The following is a 15,317-nucleotide window of genomic DNA, read 5'->3' on the forward strand; positions in this document are numbered from 1 at the left end:
TTCGATGCACCAGGAATGTATTTAGCTCATCTAAACTAAACATTCAGTTGGGCTTTGCAGTAGTCCACCAAGTAGATGAGATACTATGCCAGAGACTACCAGTGTCTAGATGGAATCTATAACATAATGCTGAATTCAGAGTTACCATTACCATTTTCAATAGTTATCTGCAATCTAGACAGAAGTGGTGATAATCGCCTTGATGCTATGCAGACAAGAGTTTAATAAAACAATACAAACATTTCTAACTTCAATTGCAATCCAGCAGAATAAAAGTAAAAATGATAAACATTCTACACAGAACATGTTGTTCTACTAGCCTATGTTCTAGTTCAGTATTTTTCAACCTTTTTGACCAAATTTCCCTCTTAAGGGCCATATATCATCTAAGCATTTATAAGCTCAGAATCTCTTTAGTGGCTCTTATTAAGCTACAGATCCCAATGGCCTGTGCCTGGCAGTAGGAGCCTGGAGAACTTTATATTCTTGCCTGGAAAAAGCCAGTGCTTGGTGCTGTGTGATCCGAGCATTGCAGACCTGTTGGAACAAGGCACTTGAGAGGGCCTGGGAGTAGGTCTGAAATTGCAGGGGTCGGAATCACTACTTGTTCAGTTCTAAGGATGAGCTCAGGCATGTTCACATGGTCCACGTGTAGAGCCCACCAGGAAGTCGACGCAGCGTTGCGCTATTCACAGGCAGTGAGACATTGCCACGATACGCAGCTGCAGAGATCGGGCAATGCCTCACTGCCTGTGATTAGCGCAGAGCTGTGCCGACTTCCTGGTGGGCTCTGTGCATGGACCATGCAAACACGCCCGAGCTCATCCTTATTCAGTTCACACAGTGAGGCTGTCAAATCAGCACAACTGTTATTCGCTGAGAGACCAGCGCATCTGCCTGTCCAGCTGAACTGTCAGTCAAGTCACCTCCATACTGGGATCAGCTCAAGAGGGGCCCCTTCCACAAGACTTTACAGCCTCAACAAGGAGTTGGTGAACAGGGTACCAGCCCAAATATATCACTAATAACAGACAGACTACTGAGGGCAGGATACTGTTAGCATTCCCTTCATATTCATATGCCACCAGTTGATATTCCATCCACTTGAGTTTACACCACGTTACTGCAATCTCATTGTGGTTATACTACAGCTTTGCCGCACACCCCTTGGCTCACAAATGTGCCTTGCCAAGCTGCATCTCCCACAGCCTGCAGAATATAAAGACCATCTCTAGTGGACCAACCCTAACCCTGGCCAACCCTAGTACAAAACTTCTCAGCCATGAGCCTGTCAGTGTTACAGGCATGGTGGCCGGGGAGAGACTGCATTGAGGAAGGAATGCCCAGTATGGACATTCTGACCCCAGGGTCAGCATTAACAGATTAATGTACCTGTCTGCAGGGCAGGACTTCAGGTGGTGGGGGCCCCTGGGCTTGTGTCACTTTGGGGCCCTACCGTCTATACATTACCGTATTTATCAGTGTATAACACGCGCCAGCGTATAACACGCACCCCAGGTTTAGGAGGGAATTTTAAGGAAAAAAACTTTTAGGAGGGAAGTTTAAGGGAAAAAAAACTTACATTTAAATGCCCATCAATGCAACCTTATCAGTGTCCATCTGCAGCCTTGCCCATCCATCTGCAGCCTTGTCATTGCAGTCTTGAAGTTTAAAAATGGTGTTGCCGAGATACAGAGTCCTATGTATCTTGGTGGCTCTCGGGTCCTCTTGGCGGCTCTCGGGTCCTCTCGATGGCTCTATGGTCCTCTTGGCGGCTCTCGGGTCCTCTCAATGGCTCTTGGGTCCTCTTGGCGGCTCTCGGGTCCTCTCGATGGCTCTTGGGTCCTCTTGGCGGCTCTCGGGTCCTCTCGATGGCTCTTGGGTCCTCTTGGCGGCTCTCGGGTCCTCTTGGCGGCTCTCGGGTCCTCTCGATGGCTCTCGGGTCCTCTTGGCGGGTCTCGGGTCCTCTTGGCGGCTCTTGGGTCCTCTCGAAGGCTCTTGGGTCCTCTTGGTGGCTCTCGGGTCCTCTCAATGGCTCTTGGGTCCTCTTGGCAGCTCTCGGGTCCTCTCGATGGCTCTTGGGTCCTCTTGACGGCTCTCGGGTCCTCTCGATGGCTCTCGGGTCCTCTTGGCGGGTCTCGGGTCCTCTTGGCGGCTCTTGGGTCCTCTCGATGGCTCTTGGGTCCTCTTGGCGGCTCTCGGTCCTCTCAATGGCTCTTGGGTCCTCTTGGTGGCTCTCGGGTCCTCTCGCAGTCCCGAGCGGAGCCGAGAGTAGCAGAGAGTACTCGGCTCGGCTCACAGTCACGCCCAGTCCCTGTGTTATGTCCATCATAGGGCGGGGCTGTGTGCGGAGCCGAGCCGAGTACACTTGGCTATGTATCTCTGCGGGGCCCCCTATTGGGCGGGGCCCATGGGCTTGAGCCCAGTCAAGCCCAATTGTAAGTCCTGCCCTGCCTGTCTGTAATATCTGTCTGTAATAAAATCGGTGCAAACACTGTCTTTTTTTGTGCTGTACCCTGAAGATATGTGTCTGTGCGACACCCTTTATGAATTTCCCAGATTAACAGAAGTGTTTTCTTTACAGTATTAGCTTGTGAACAATGAAAAGCCAGAAAAAGAATTTCTTAACAGTGGCCCCAGTGAGATCTGAAAGCGTTTGGCAGAACATGGTGCATATTACCAGGCTCCTTACCTGGACTCTGCAGGCATCCTAAGCCTGGATCCTAGAGCATGGCACTTCTCAAGGCTTTTTGTTCCCTAAACTACACTTAGACAAAAAGATCTGTCATAAAACTCAAGTAAAATAACCAGAAAGGAAGCACCCAGCAGTGCTGAAGTGGAAGTCATGTGTGCTATGAAGTAAATAATGGTGGCATGCCAGTAAAATGTTTCTTTTCTATAAAGGAGGCACACAAAACTTTTGAAAGCCATAAAGAGTCTAATCCAGATGGGATCTAATTACAAAAGGCCTACATCGCAGAGCACCCAACAGTGGAAACCTGTCTGGGAAAAAAGGTTTTGTCACTTCAAACGTCAGGAAAATAAAGATGTATTTTTATTTTCCAGATAGACATTAATTGAATAATGACCTTCTAACAATTCCTTCACAGTATGACACAAATCAGTCTTTTCAATTACTTTTAATTGACATTATTTCAACAAAAATTAAAACACACACATACCTTTATTTAGTAAGACAAAAGGCAATGTGAAAGACAAAGTAACATACAACAATCCATGAAAAATCAGCTTTATTATTCTGACTGCTCTAAACTGATGAAAGGTTAAAAGGTGTGAGGGCTAAAAGGATAAGTGCAATTTCATGGATGTATCCTTCTTTAATGGCCACCCCCTCCTCCACCTCCCCAGCTGTTTACACCCCACAGCGATCTTGCCTCCCAATCATGCCCATGACCTCTGGTATTTGTATATATCCCTCTAGCAGATCTTCACTGCACTGGCTGTGCCTGCACAGTACATTCCCATAGGGTTTTATAGTACAATCTCCCAAGACGGGAGATGCTTGGAGGATGCTTTATACAAACCTATGGGAAGCTACTGTACAGGCGGAGCCAATGCACTGAAAATCTGCTAGAGGGATGTACATAGAGATGTACTTATCCTTTCAAGAAGGTGGTTGGTATAGATCAATGTCCAACACTCTTCAATCCTGCCTTGGCAGGCTTAATGTATATGCAAAAGAACACTTTCATTAGGAAAATACGGAATGACAGTTGCAGGAGAATGCATGTTATTATTTTGTGCTTTTAACAGACACTGCCACCTTGCCCAAGCAAAGTGAATTTATCTCTGCAAAGAGCCCTAATTCCTTAATATTGACTTTACTAGTGATCCTTCTGCCACTCCTTCCTCCATCAGAGCTGGCCATACTATCCAGTACTTCTGGGTATGGGAGAGCATGTTTCTTGCTCCCTTGCGACAGAGCTTGGGCCTAGCAGACCACCACTAGGCCTGAGGGAGTGAGATCACTGTGCCAACTACAAACTTAATTACCCTACTTGCAGAATGCAATAATCTTCACCTTTCACAAATGTTTTTGGACATGGACAATCGATCAATAAAACAGGCAATCAAGAACTCATAACCTTACTCTTTATAAAGTAAAGTTTCCTCCCCCTTCTAGCTGCTGCTGTGAAACTTCCATTTTACCCTCCAGAGAAAAATGTAAACATTTTAGGGGAACTGCTCAGATGCAATTAACATGGGATAGAAAATATTCACATTTAGAGTTCAGGTCCACTTTAAGGTTTCGGTTATAGTACCATTTTTGGTGTATTATTTATGTATAAATAGTGTTATAATAATTTTCATTTGCAATTGTAAAATAGGCCACTGCAGAACAAGAAAAGGTGTAGTATAAGTTAGCCATAGAGGACTCTTTTAAGCCAGCGGGTTAAACAAAAAAAATCAAATGGATTCCTCCATCCACACAAACAAGGTAGATGAGACAGAGTTGATTTACTAAAACTGGAGAGTGCAAAATTTGGTGCAGCTGTGCATGGTAGTCAATAAGCTTCTAAATTCAGCTTGTTCAATTAAGCTTTGACAAACAAAAAAAACAAAAACTGCAAGCTGATTGGCTTCTATGCAGGGCTGCACCGGATTTTGCACTGTTTTGGTAACTCAAACCCAGTCAGCAGGACTGCCAGAATACAATGATCAGTGGCTGCAGTTGCTGATCGATAAACATTTTCCAACATTCCCATTCAAGAGAAGTAAATTTAACAACTTATGTCAAGCAAGGATGGCCACACATGGAGAGAAATTCATCTGGTCCCTGCTGAACTTGCCAAATTTTGATCCACCTATGACCAGCTTTAAACGCATTCAATTGGACCTATGTTGTGTACTGTTGAACTGCTTAAAGCGGAATTCCACCCAAAAGTGGAACTTGCGCTCATTTGTCTCCTCTCCCCCTCTGATGCCACAATTGGCACCTTTCGGGGGGGGGGGGGGTTTCGGGGAGAGGGGACAGTATAACTATCCTTGACAGGTTTCCTGTTCCCACTTCCGGGAGTCAGCCACACGGCCCATGAAGTCACTGCAGGGCTCCCTCCTCCTCCCAGTCACCGAGCCAGTAGGAAAGAGGAGCGGGGCCTCGCGCATTAGACATGTGCAGAGTAAAATATTTCGTTTCGGAATTTAGTTTTCGTCCGAAAACTTAATTTATTTAGTTACTCCCGAAATTCGTTTTTATTTATTTCGTTTTTTGTTCAAAAATTGCATTCGTCCGAAAATCCACATGAATTACGGTCGAATCTGTCTTGGAAGGCTTATGGTGTCTGTCGAATGTATAAAGAAGATTCGACGGAGCTAGTATATAGCATACTTTAGAACCCTATTACCCTCCAACGTTCAAAATCTAAAGTGCTAATTTTAAAGGCTAATTTGCAAGTTACTGTCCTAAAAAGTGTTTGGGGACCTGGGTCCTGTCCCAGGGGACATGTATCAATGCAAAAAAAAGTTTTAAAAACGGCCGTTTTTTCGGGAGCAGTGATTTTAATAATGATTAAAGTGAAACAATAAAAGTGTAATATTCCTTTAAATTTCGTAGGGGGGGGGGGGGGGGTTGTCTATAGTATGCCTGTGAAGGGGCTCATGTTTCTGGTACTTAGAACTGTCCCTGCACAAAGTGTCATTTATGCAGGAAAAAAAGTCCTTTAAAATCACTCGCAGCTATTATGAATTGTCGGCTCCCATAATACAGAGAACACTCATTGAAAGTCATTGATAAAAAAATAAATAAATAAATAAATAAATAAAAAAGCGTGGGGGTCCCCCAAATTCAATTACCAGGCCCTTCAGGTCTGGTATGGATATTAAGGGGAACCCTGCCTCAAATTTAAGAAAAAATTTGACGTGGGGTTCCCCCTAAATATCCATAACCAGACCCTTCAGGTCTGGTATGGATATTAAGGGGAACCCCGCGTCAAATTTTAAAAAAAATTGACGTGGGGTTCCCCCTAAAAATCCATACCAGACCCTTTATCCGAGCACGCAACCTGGCAGGCCGCAGGAAAAGAGGGGGGGGCGAGAGAGCGGCCCCCCCTCCCTCCTGAACCGTACCACGCCACATGCCCTCAACATTGGGAGGATGCTTTGGGGGTCTGTGACCCCTCAAAGCACCTTGTCCCCATGTTGATGAGGACAAGGGCCTCATCCCCACAACCGTGGTCGGTGGTTGTGGAGGTCTGCGGGCGGGGGGCTTATCAGAATCTGGAAGCCCCCTTTAACAAGGGGACCTCCAGATCCCAGCCCCCCCCCTGTTTGAAATGGTAAGGGGGTACAAAAGTACCCCTACCATTTCACAAAGAAAGTGTAAAAAGTGGTTAAATAAAACAAACACACTTTTGAAAAATTCCTTTATTAAAAATAAAAAAAAGATTCCAGCGGCGGTAATCCACTCTTGCTATCCAGCGACGGACGGTCATCTCTCCAGCGATGGCTCATCTCATCCAGCGCAGCGAATCCATCCTTCTTCTGTCTCCGTGGAGGAGACACTGCAGGCATTCCGGCGGCTTGACATTTCTTATATACGGAGGGCGGGGCCACCCGTCACCTGACCCCGCCCCCCTCTGACGCAAGGGGAAACCCGGGGTTCCCCCGTGACGTATGGGTGACCCCGCCCCCCTCTGATGTAACGGAAACCTGCCTGTGTTACATCAGAGGGGTGAGGTTGTGGGGATGATGGGGAGTGTTCTCTGTATTACGGAGCCGACAATTCATAATAGCTGCGAGTGATTTTAAAGGACTTTTTTTCCTGCATAAATGACACTTTGTGCAGGGACAGTTCTAAGCACCAGAAACATGAGCCCCTTCACAGGCATACTATGACAACCCCCCAGCTACGAAATTTAAAGGAATATTACACTTTTATTGTTTCACTTTAATCATTATTAAAATAACTGCTCCCGAAAAAACTGCCATTTTTAAAACTTTTTTTTGCATTGATACATGTCCCCTGGGGCAGGACCCGGGTCCCCAAACACTTTTTAGGACAGTAACTTGCAGAATCTTTTTTCTCTGTCGAATATTTTCTCTATATAATCTTGGACTAATAGAGGTAAGGTTAGGCACATTCGACCATAGGTTCTATAGACAGATTGTTATTGTCAGAGTCACGTCGAATCTCCTATTCTATATCGAACTGTTGTAACAATGAAAACGAAAATAAAGCATTTATTTATGTCGGATCTTTCGTTTTTCGGATTTTGTGCTTTCGTTATCGTTTGTCAAAACGAAAACGAAAATAGCTGAAATTCGGACGAAAATGCATTCGGACGAAAACGAATGCACATGTCTATCGCGCATGCCCAGTAGGGTTTCCGGCGTGAAGCCGTAAAGCTACACTACTAATAGCGGTGGCAGCACCCGACAGCTGATGGAAACATGAACTGCGGTGTCGACATCGCTGGACTCCAGGACAGGCAAGTGTCCTATTATTAAAAGTTAGCAGCTGTAGTATGTGTAGCTGCTGGCTTTTAATTTTAATTTTTTGCTGGGTGGACCTCCGATTTAAACAAGCAGTTCCTTCAGAGCTGAAGATGCTACTTGGAAAAGCAGCAAAACGTCTTCAACATTACAGTTACAAATGAATGTAGCTAACTTCTACTAGCTATCTTTTGAATGCTTTTTAAAAAATCATCATTTATGCATCAACAATACTTGATTATTGAGGGTTTTTTATTCTATTGTCCAGAAATTCCCATAACCTTGTAACTTACCATTTTTGACATCGGAAATTATGTTTTGCAGAGTTGGGTAGTAGCTGCTTTCTGTCTCTTTCAAAATGGCAGCCATTTTCTGAACGACTGGAGCCCGGAGCTACAAGTGAACGTAAATACAATAGGTTTTTTGGGTGCACTGACAATGAGAAAATTGTCAAAACAATCTCTGTTAACTTACAATATCACGTACCGTATATAAAGTTTCTCTAGTGAAAATGTAAAACCGTATTTTCATTTTCACATTGCATTTCAATTAATTCTAGGTTACTCCTATAAATCTGAACAACCTTGAAGTTGGTAAATGTACTTTGTAATGATTCACACACATTTACTTGAATTCTGTGACATGTATTCTATGCCCTGTGAGAAGGCACCTCTGTGTCACATATTTTACAGAGCCTGCCATGTGTACTACAGAGGTGCTGAGAGGATGAGTTTCAGGAGACAGAGTCAGTACAGGAATTACAGCTTGGAGGCAGCAAGGTACCATTGGATATGTAGTCTTTAGAATATTAAAAGAGGAGTTTGTTTTCTTTTCTTAATTTTCAAAGTCACACTTACCTAGATGGATGCAGCATCGGTCGTTCCCCGCCTGCTTTTAGACTTGGCACTGAGCGATCAAAGACCGCTGATCGCTTGGTTCTCAGGGCTCCATGAGCAGAGAGCTGGTGACTGTCAGTCACCAGCTCTCTGCAAAGCCCCCCCACCCCGCGCTCACCTGGAGTACTGGGCTGTGGAGGGGGTGGGAGCAGCTGGCTCTCAGTGGCTTGGTGAGAGGCCAAGCCAGGTGCCGTTCCGGGGGTTTGAGGGCGGATCCTGACTTTATTGTTGCGATTTTGCCCCAGCCTGGACTGGCTCAGTGGCATCAGTCAACAGTGAGCTTCAGCTGTCTGCTGAAAACAGGTCACAGGAGAGTACAGAATGAAGGGCACTCCTGTGATACACCACAGAAGTACAGACAAAAGAGCTTAGGCTGTATTTCTCCCTTAAAGTAAACAGCAAACAAAAGCTGCAAAGCATGCAGGGAACCCAAGAAGTTGTGGAAAATAGATGGCCAGCCGACAACACAAAAGGAAAAAATTTTTATGGAAGCTTATATTGGATTGGATGAATATAACTATTGTTTGTATTGCTATTAAAAAGCTGACATTATAAAATAAACGTGTATACTGTGACCATAGATTTTCTTTAAAACTACATATAATAACATTGTACAGTAAATCAAGCAAAAATTACAATAGATTTATACCAAACATTTACTGACTAACAAGAAAGGATAATCCTTCTTCAGAGAGCTTACATTATTCTTATGCCCTGTACACACGGTCGGACATTCCGACGGAAAATGTGCGATCAGATTGTGTTGTCGGAAATTCCGATCGTGTGTGGGTTCCATCAGACTTTTTCCATCGGAATTTGACACACAAAGTTTGAGAGCTGTATCTAAAATTTTCCAACAACAAAATCCGATCGTTTAAATTCCAATCGTGTGTAGACAAATCCGACGCACAAAGTGCCCCGCATGCTCAGAATAAATTACGAGATGAAAGCTATTGGCTACTGGCCGTTTATAGTCCCGGCGTACGTGTTTTACATCACCGCGTTCTGAACTATCGGATTTTCCGACAACTTTGTGCGACCGTGTGTATGTAAGACAAGTTTGGGCCAAAAGCCGTCAGAAAAAACAAACAAAAAAACGACCGTGTGTACAGGGCATTACAGATAAATGTGCATTAATTAGATGATATGTATTAAACCTAGGTGAGGTACAAAAATAGGAGTTTTTTGAGAGGGTCCTAGATTGCTAGAAACTGCTGCACATTTTTCTTCAGTTGGGTTCTATTAAGAAATGCCTTTTGCAATTAAAAAAATAAGGACAGATGGGGGTCCCAAAAATATTAGTCATACTTGCACCACTATAAAAAAAGTTGACTACTTATGCTTTAAACAAGTGATTTACTGGCTCTCCTGCTAGCCTTGACCCAAAGCTATGCCTGCTTGGTCTATTACCAGAGTTAGACGCTGACAAATCCCTTCGCACCTTTTTGCATGAAACGCTGTTCCTGGCGAGAAAAGTGATTGCTCGTGGCTGGATGCAGGCCCTCCCCCCCACGATCCAATGCTGGAAGAAAGAGGTTAACGATACCCTCCCGTATAAGAAACTGATCTATACGCATAGAGGATGTTCACTTAAATACGAGCGGGTCTGGGGTAGATGGTTGGGGGATGGGGAGACATGTACTTGAAGTGTTGATATATTGATCCTTTGCTTCCCTCCCATCTCTGCTTTCCCCTTTCTGTGCTTCCTCCACCTCATGGGCCTACTTGCACTATGTCCCCTTCCCCCTTCCCTTCCCCCCTTTTTTTTTTTATGTATTTATATTTTTACTTATTTTTTATTTTATTTTTTCTTTACTTTATTTTTTTTTTCTCTGCCTGCTCCCCCTCCCCTGGTTGACCCAACTTAGCCCTATGCTGACTATACCTAAGATGGGTGTCTGAACTCTATACAGCACAGCTAACCCAAAGCACTCATGTATGCAACGCTGTTTTGGCCAGAACGGCCCTTGTCACTAGATGTACCGTCTGTATGCCTACTATGTATGTCATCTTCTCTGTTTCCTTATTTTACCAATAAAGTTTGTTTTTTCGATTAAAAAAAACAAGTGATTTACTCAACACTAGCAATTATGTTTGAATCTTCTGAGCATCTTCTTTCCCAGAAAACATGTAATGGGGGAACACTGGCCAGGGAGTTTTGGCCTAAAGAATAGCAACACGGCGTGATTACATTTCCTGGGAAAAGAATTTGAAAAACCTCAAGACTTCAGAGCTTGGCTAAAAGTCAATCATTCTAAAAATACACCAAGTTTAATATCGGTTTAACAAGCATAAAGATGGAAGTAAAATGAACATAAAACAATAAGCATAAAATACTGATAAATATATACACATCTGACTCTTCTGCCCATAATCACTTGGACAAGGCAGAAAAATGAGCAGAGAATTGCTTAAAGCTCACATCTGAGTCCTGCCCTGGCCTTCCTCTGTCCTTATCCTCTTTGAATGCCCTCAGCAATGGGCAGTCTTTAGTAATGAAGAGTAGTGCTGTTATGGGGACATTAAAGTCGAAACTCTGCATCTTTTGAGTGCAGGATGCAGGGGGTATGCCCTAAAAGTGCAAGTCTGTGACCCAATGCACTCACAGTATATTTTCAGTCTTCTGGGTTGAATGATAGTGTGCGCTTGGGGACAGCACTGGATTGGAGGCAACTACCGCAGCCAGAGAAGCTTTTTTTATATCTTCCCTGGAGCACCATTATAACAATTGTCCTGATCTGGGCTTTAAGTGGCTAGATGACACAAGATATAATGTCAAAGTCAGTGCCCCCACCCCATGTGTGCTTTTATGCATCCTTTTAGCTCTTTTACTTTATGTTCCTACAAAGATTACATTCTAAACATTCTATGCCAATGCCATGAAAATAGATGCCATTTATGACTGTAAAAAGAGTTAAGCTTTTTAAATTGTATAAATTCTGAAAACCTTTAATTAGAACATAAAAAAAAAAAAAGAAAACGCAGAATACCATTGATCAGGAAACAGCAGTATTACAGATTTAATTATAAGTGTTGTAAACTCGTCTTCATTTTACAGATGAAATTACACTTTCTTATATATGAGAGACAATGGACTGCTGACCCCAACAATTAGAAGTACTGCTTATTAAACACAGAGATTTTTCGAATTGTTGGACAATCTCTGGAAACGTTGTCATTGATCTGATCCTATTATCTAACCATGTGCATATTCTGCTATTTTACATTTGCCAATCAGAAATACTGTATGCTTGCTCATTCATTTGCCATGTAAGCCTTACTAAGAGAGAGGGTCTTATTCACAGACGGTATGTGTTGTAAGAAACAGAAATCACTTTTAAATGCTCCTTTACATTAGTGGCCAGAGGTAAAATTATTCCCTTACATCAGTAGTTATGTAGTGTTCTCTTACATTGGTGGCCAGTGAAGAAGTACCCCTCTAACATTGGTTTTAAATGGTAAAGTGCACCCTTGCATTGGTGACCTGTGACCAAGTGTCCCCTTACATTGGTAGTCAGTGGCAAAGGGCAATTCTACATTGGAGGTTAGTGATTAAGTTCCCTCTTACACTGGTGGCCAGTAGAGAAGTGCCCCCTTAGACTGGTATCCAATGGTGAAGGCCCCTTGACATTGATGGTCAGTGGTACAGTGCTCCCCTACATTGATGGCTAGTGGTAAAGTTACCCATTACATTGGCGGTTAGTGACAGAACACTATGACATACCATGAATTTAGCCAGGCTGCAAGTCAAGGCGTGGGCCCATGATGACTACATAGTACTGATGTAAACATGTATGATTGACAGTTTTCCAGTAAAAACACTGCCACCAAGTTACTAGGGACACAATAAACTTTATGTTGTACAACTGGCAACATGTCAGCAGAGAGCGCTGTTGATGCAAAACTCTCAACTGCACATGTCCATATCAGCACTATACAGTTCACCAGCTTACTGGGACTGCATATTTTTGGCACCAGCACAGTCACAGTTGGCCGGTGTATTGATCAGCGTAATTGCATCCAATTCATCAAGCTGGCACACTTGCTAGTTGTGTTTAAAACATGATACTATAATCATGGCTGCAAGGAAAAGAAAGTACATTTTCTGGCAGCTACACTCAAAAACTGACTGCACCTTTGCTTGGACTATGGGCATTAGAGTATTAATACATTTTTAACAAACAGTCATAGAGCTTTAAAACAAGCAACCCCTGACCTTTATAGCTGATTGTACAGCGAGGAAATGGATTCTGAAAGATCACAATAAAGACTCTGAGATCAGGTTTCAGTCAGTTTCTAAAAAGAACACCCACTATGTGTTTTTATTAGAGGGCTGGCAGGCCATCAAGGTTCTTGTGCAATCAAAACAAGTCTTTACTATGTGGGGTTGTCTCTCCATGGTCCATTAATGCACACATGGTAAAGCAGAGTTCCACCCAAAAGTGGAACTTCTGCTTTAAGGCCTCCTCCCCAGCTCCTGTTTGTGAAACTGAGCTTTTGGAGAGGTAGGAGGGAGTAAGTACCCAAATTATACCTGATACCACTTCCGTTCTGGTGGACTAGGTGACTGGAAGCAGAAGCTCTCTCTCCCGGAGTTTTCTGGGACATACAACAGGTCCTAGAAGACTTCAGGGCCAGTCACAGACCGCAGTGCTGCTCGCGCATGTGCAGTGGGCATCCGGTTGTGAAGCCGCAAGCTGTCACAGCTGCGTGCCCATAGTAGAGATGACGATGACGAAGGAGGACACGAGGAGAACATGGCTGCGATGAGTACACAGCTGGACCACGGGACAGGTGAGTGGCTGTTTATTAAAATTTTTATTTTTTTTTATTTTTTTTTGTAGCTATTGACTTTTAATAAAGAAAAAAAACTGGAACGCCGTTTTAACGTATATTAAATTGCACAACACTCATTTTCAATAACCTGTCAATGCACTTTAGCACATCTAAAACCACACTTGTCCCTTTTTCAAGAACACAATAGACAGCAATGGATGTCCGTTCGTTTTTCAACGTGATGACGTAAACGCGACTAAACAAGGAAGTTCAATGGCCAGTAGCCAATAGCTGCCCTTGCCTCATATTTGGTCTGTTGAACTAGCACACAGACAAACAGTTTTCCAGATTTTTAGTCCGTCAGACTTGAGTTCATCGGATAGATTTCAAACATGTTTTATTTCTAGGTCCATCGGATTTTTGCGAAAAAAAAGTCTGCTGGAGCCCACACACAATCGAATTGTCCGACGGATTCTGGTCCGCCAGACCAAGTCTGCTGGAAAGTCTGATCATGTGTCCTCGGCATTATTTTAAAATTGCTTCAGCGCCATGTAGTTTGGTATGCAAAAAATGCAGGTAGTTTACCAATGTGTGGTTGTGCCATTAATGGCACATCTCTGTGTCTGGTAAAGAGCAGCATGTTTCCCTCATGTGTCAAGGAACACGTGCAATTATGCACGCATTTTTTGACATACAATAATGTGAACCTAGCCTTAGCTCCCTTCTTTGGGCTTATACAATTTTGAAAATGGTTCTAAAACCTACATACATTTATGGTTGAACTGGATGGACTGGTGTCTTTATTCAACCTTACTAACTATGTAACTATATATGCAAGGAGGAGCAATGCAATGCAACCATTAATAAAATATTTTTTTTCTTAACACAATTGGCTATTGTAAATGGTTATAACCTAAAGCCTGGTACACACTGCGTTCTCTTCCATTTAACCAAGCGAGCTGAAGGGAAAAAAAAAAAAAAAGACCAGGAGTAGCCGCTGTAATAACAAACCGATGTAAGCACAGCAATCTGCCCTGCTGAGTTATTGTGTTCTGACATGAGGGTCCCCCCCCCCCAACCAGAACACACCAGTCATTGGCTGAGAGCGACGATTGTGTACTGATCGGCAAACTTTTTTTGGTCATGCCCCTGACCGGCTGGCTCCCGTTTGATCAGCTGCCGTACAAATGGGTACACAAGCCCTGAAGACTTCCTGATGACCCCAGTATGGTGAAACGTACATAGAAGCTCAGACTCGTCACTTCCGGGTCCTCTATGTGACCTCCTATTTGGTATATCCAGAACAAGGCGTGGATCGCACGCAGCTGCGATTCCAATATATCCACCCGCACATGCTGTAGACTACTCAGTGCTGGGCATAGCACAGTCACATGGGAGTGCAAAATCTTTTCTTCCCTTTTTATAAATTTTTTATTAAAACTTACTACACCATAATGCAGCGTACACACGATCGGAATTTCGGCCAGCAAAAAACACAGAGCTTTTCATCGGAAAATGCGACCGTGTGTAGGCTCCATCGGAATTTAGCTGGCCGAATTCATGCCAGTAAAAATGTAATAGCATGTTCTCAATTTTCCTGATGGAAAAACTTTCTATCGGAAATTCCGGTCGTGTGTATGCAATTCCGACACGCAAAAACTCATGCATGCTCAGATTCAACTACGAGATGGAAGCTATTGGCTACTAGGTATTGAACTTCCTTTTTCTAGGCCTGTCGTACGTGTTGTACATCATCGCGTTCTTGGCGGTCAGAATTTGGTGTGACCGTGTGTAGGCAAGACAGTTTGAGCGGAATTCCGTCGAAATTCTGATGGGAAAACCATCAGAGCTTTTTATGACGAGAATTCCGATCATGTGTACGCGGCATAATAGTTCTTTTTGTGTGTCCTTGGTGGAGTCTGTTCCCTTATCCTCAGCCACCATATGGAGGGGTCACATAGTGGAGAGATGCCTACCTAGGATTCCTCGGGTCCATTCAATCCAAGCGCATTTTGACCTACTGTAAAAAGTCGTCAGACACCTTTGGTGAGTTGCCATCTACCTCATGAGCACTCGTGAAGCTTTTATTTGAAGAAACATCAAATCAGAAGATTTTATTTATCTATGGTGTTGTGATTGCCACTTTGGACTTCATACACACTTTTTCAAGGCACTGTAAATACTTTGGTGTGC

The 15,317-nt window shown here is 43.5% G+C and overlaps 1 protein-coding gene across 1 annotated transcript in view; it reads right to left on the minus strand.

Moving 5' to 3' along the window:
• DNAH11 (dynein axonemal heavy chain 11) overlaps positions 1-15,317 on the minus strand; it is a 404,290-nt gene that overhangs the window by 324,517 nt on the left and 64,456 nt on the right. The window contains exon 6 of the mRNA XM_077491239.1: positions 7,746-7,845. Within this exon, the coding sequence (XP_077347365.1) occupies positions 7,746-7,845 (100 nt within the window). The remainder of the gene's footprint in view (positions 1-7,745; positions 7,846-15,317) is intronic.

The sequence above is a fragment of the Lithobates pipiens genome, unplaced genomic scaffold (genome assembly GCF_037356315.1).
Source record: "Lithobates pipiens isolate NorthernLeopardFrog02 unplaced genomic scaffold, aLitPip1_a1.2 Scaffold_19, whole genome shotgun sequence".
Lineage (NCBI taxonomy): Eukaryota > Metazoa > Chordata > Amphibia > Anura > Ranidae > Lithobates > Lithobates pipiens.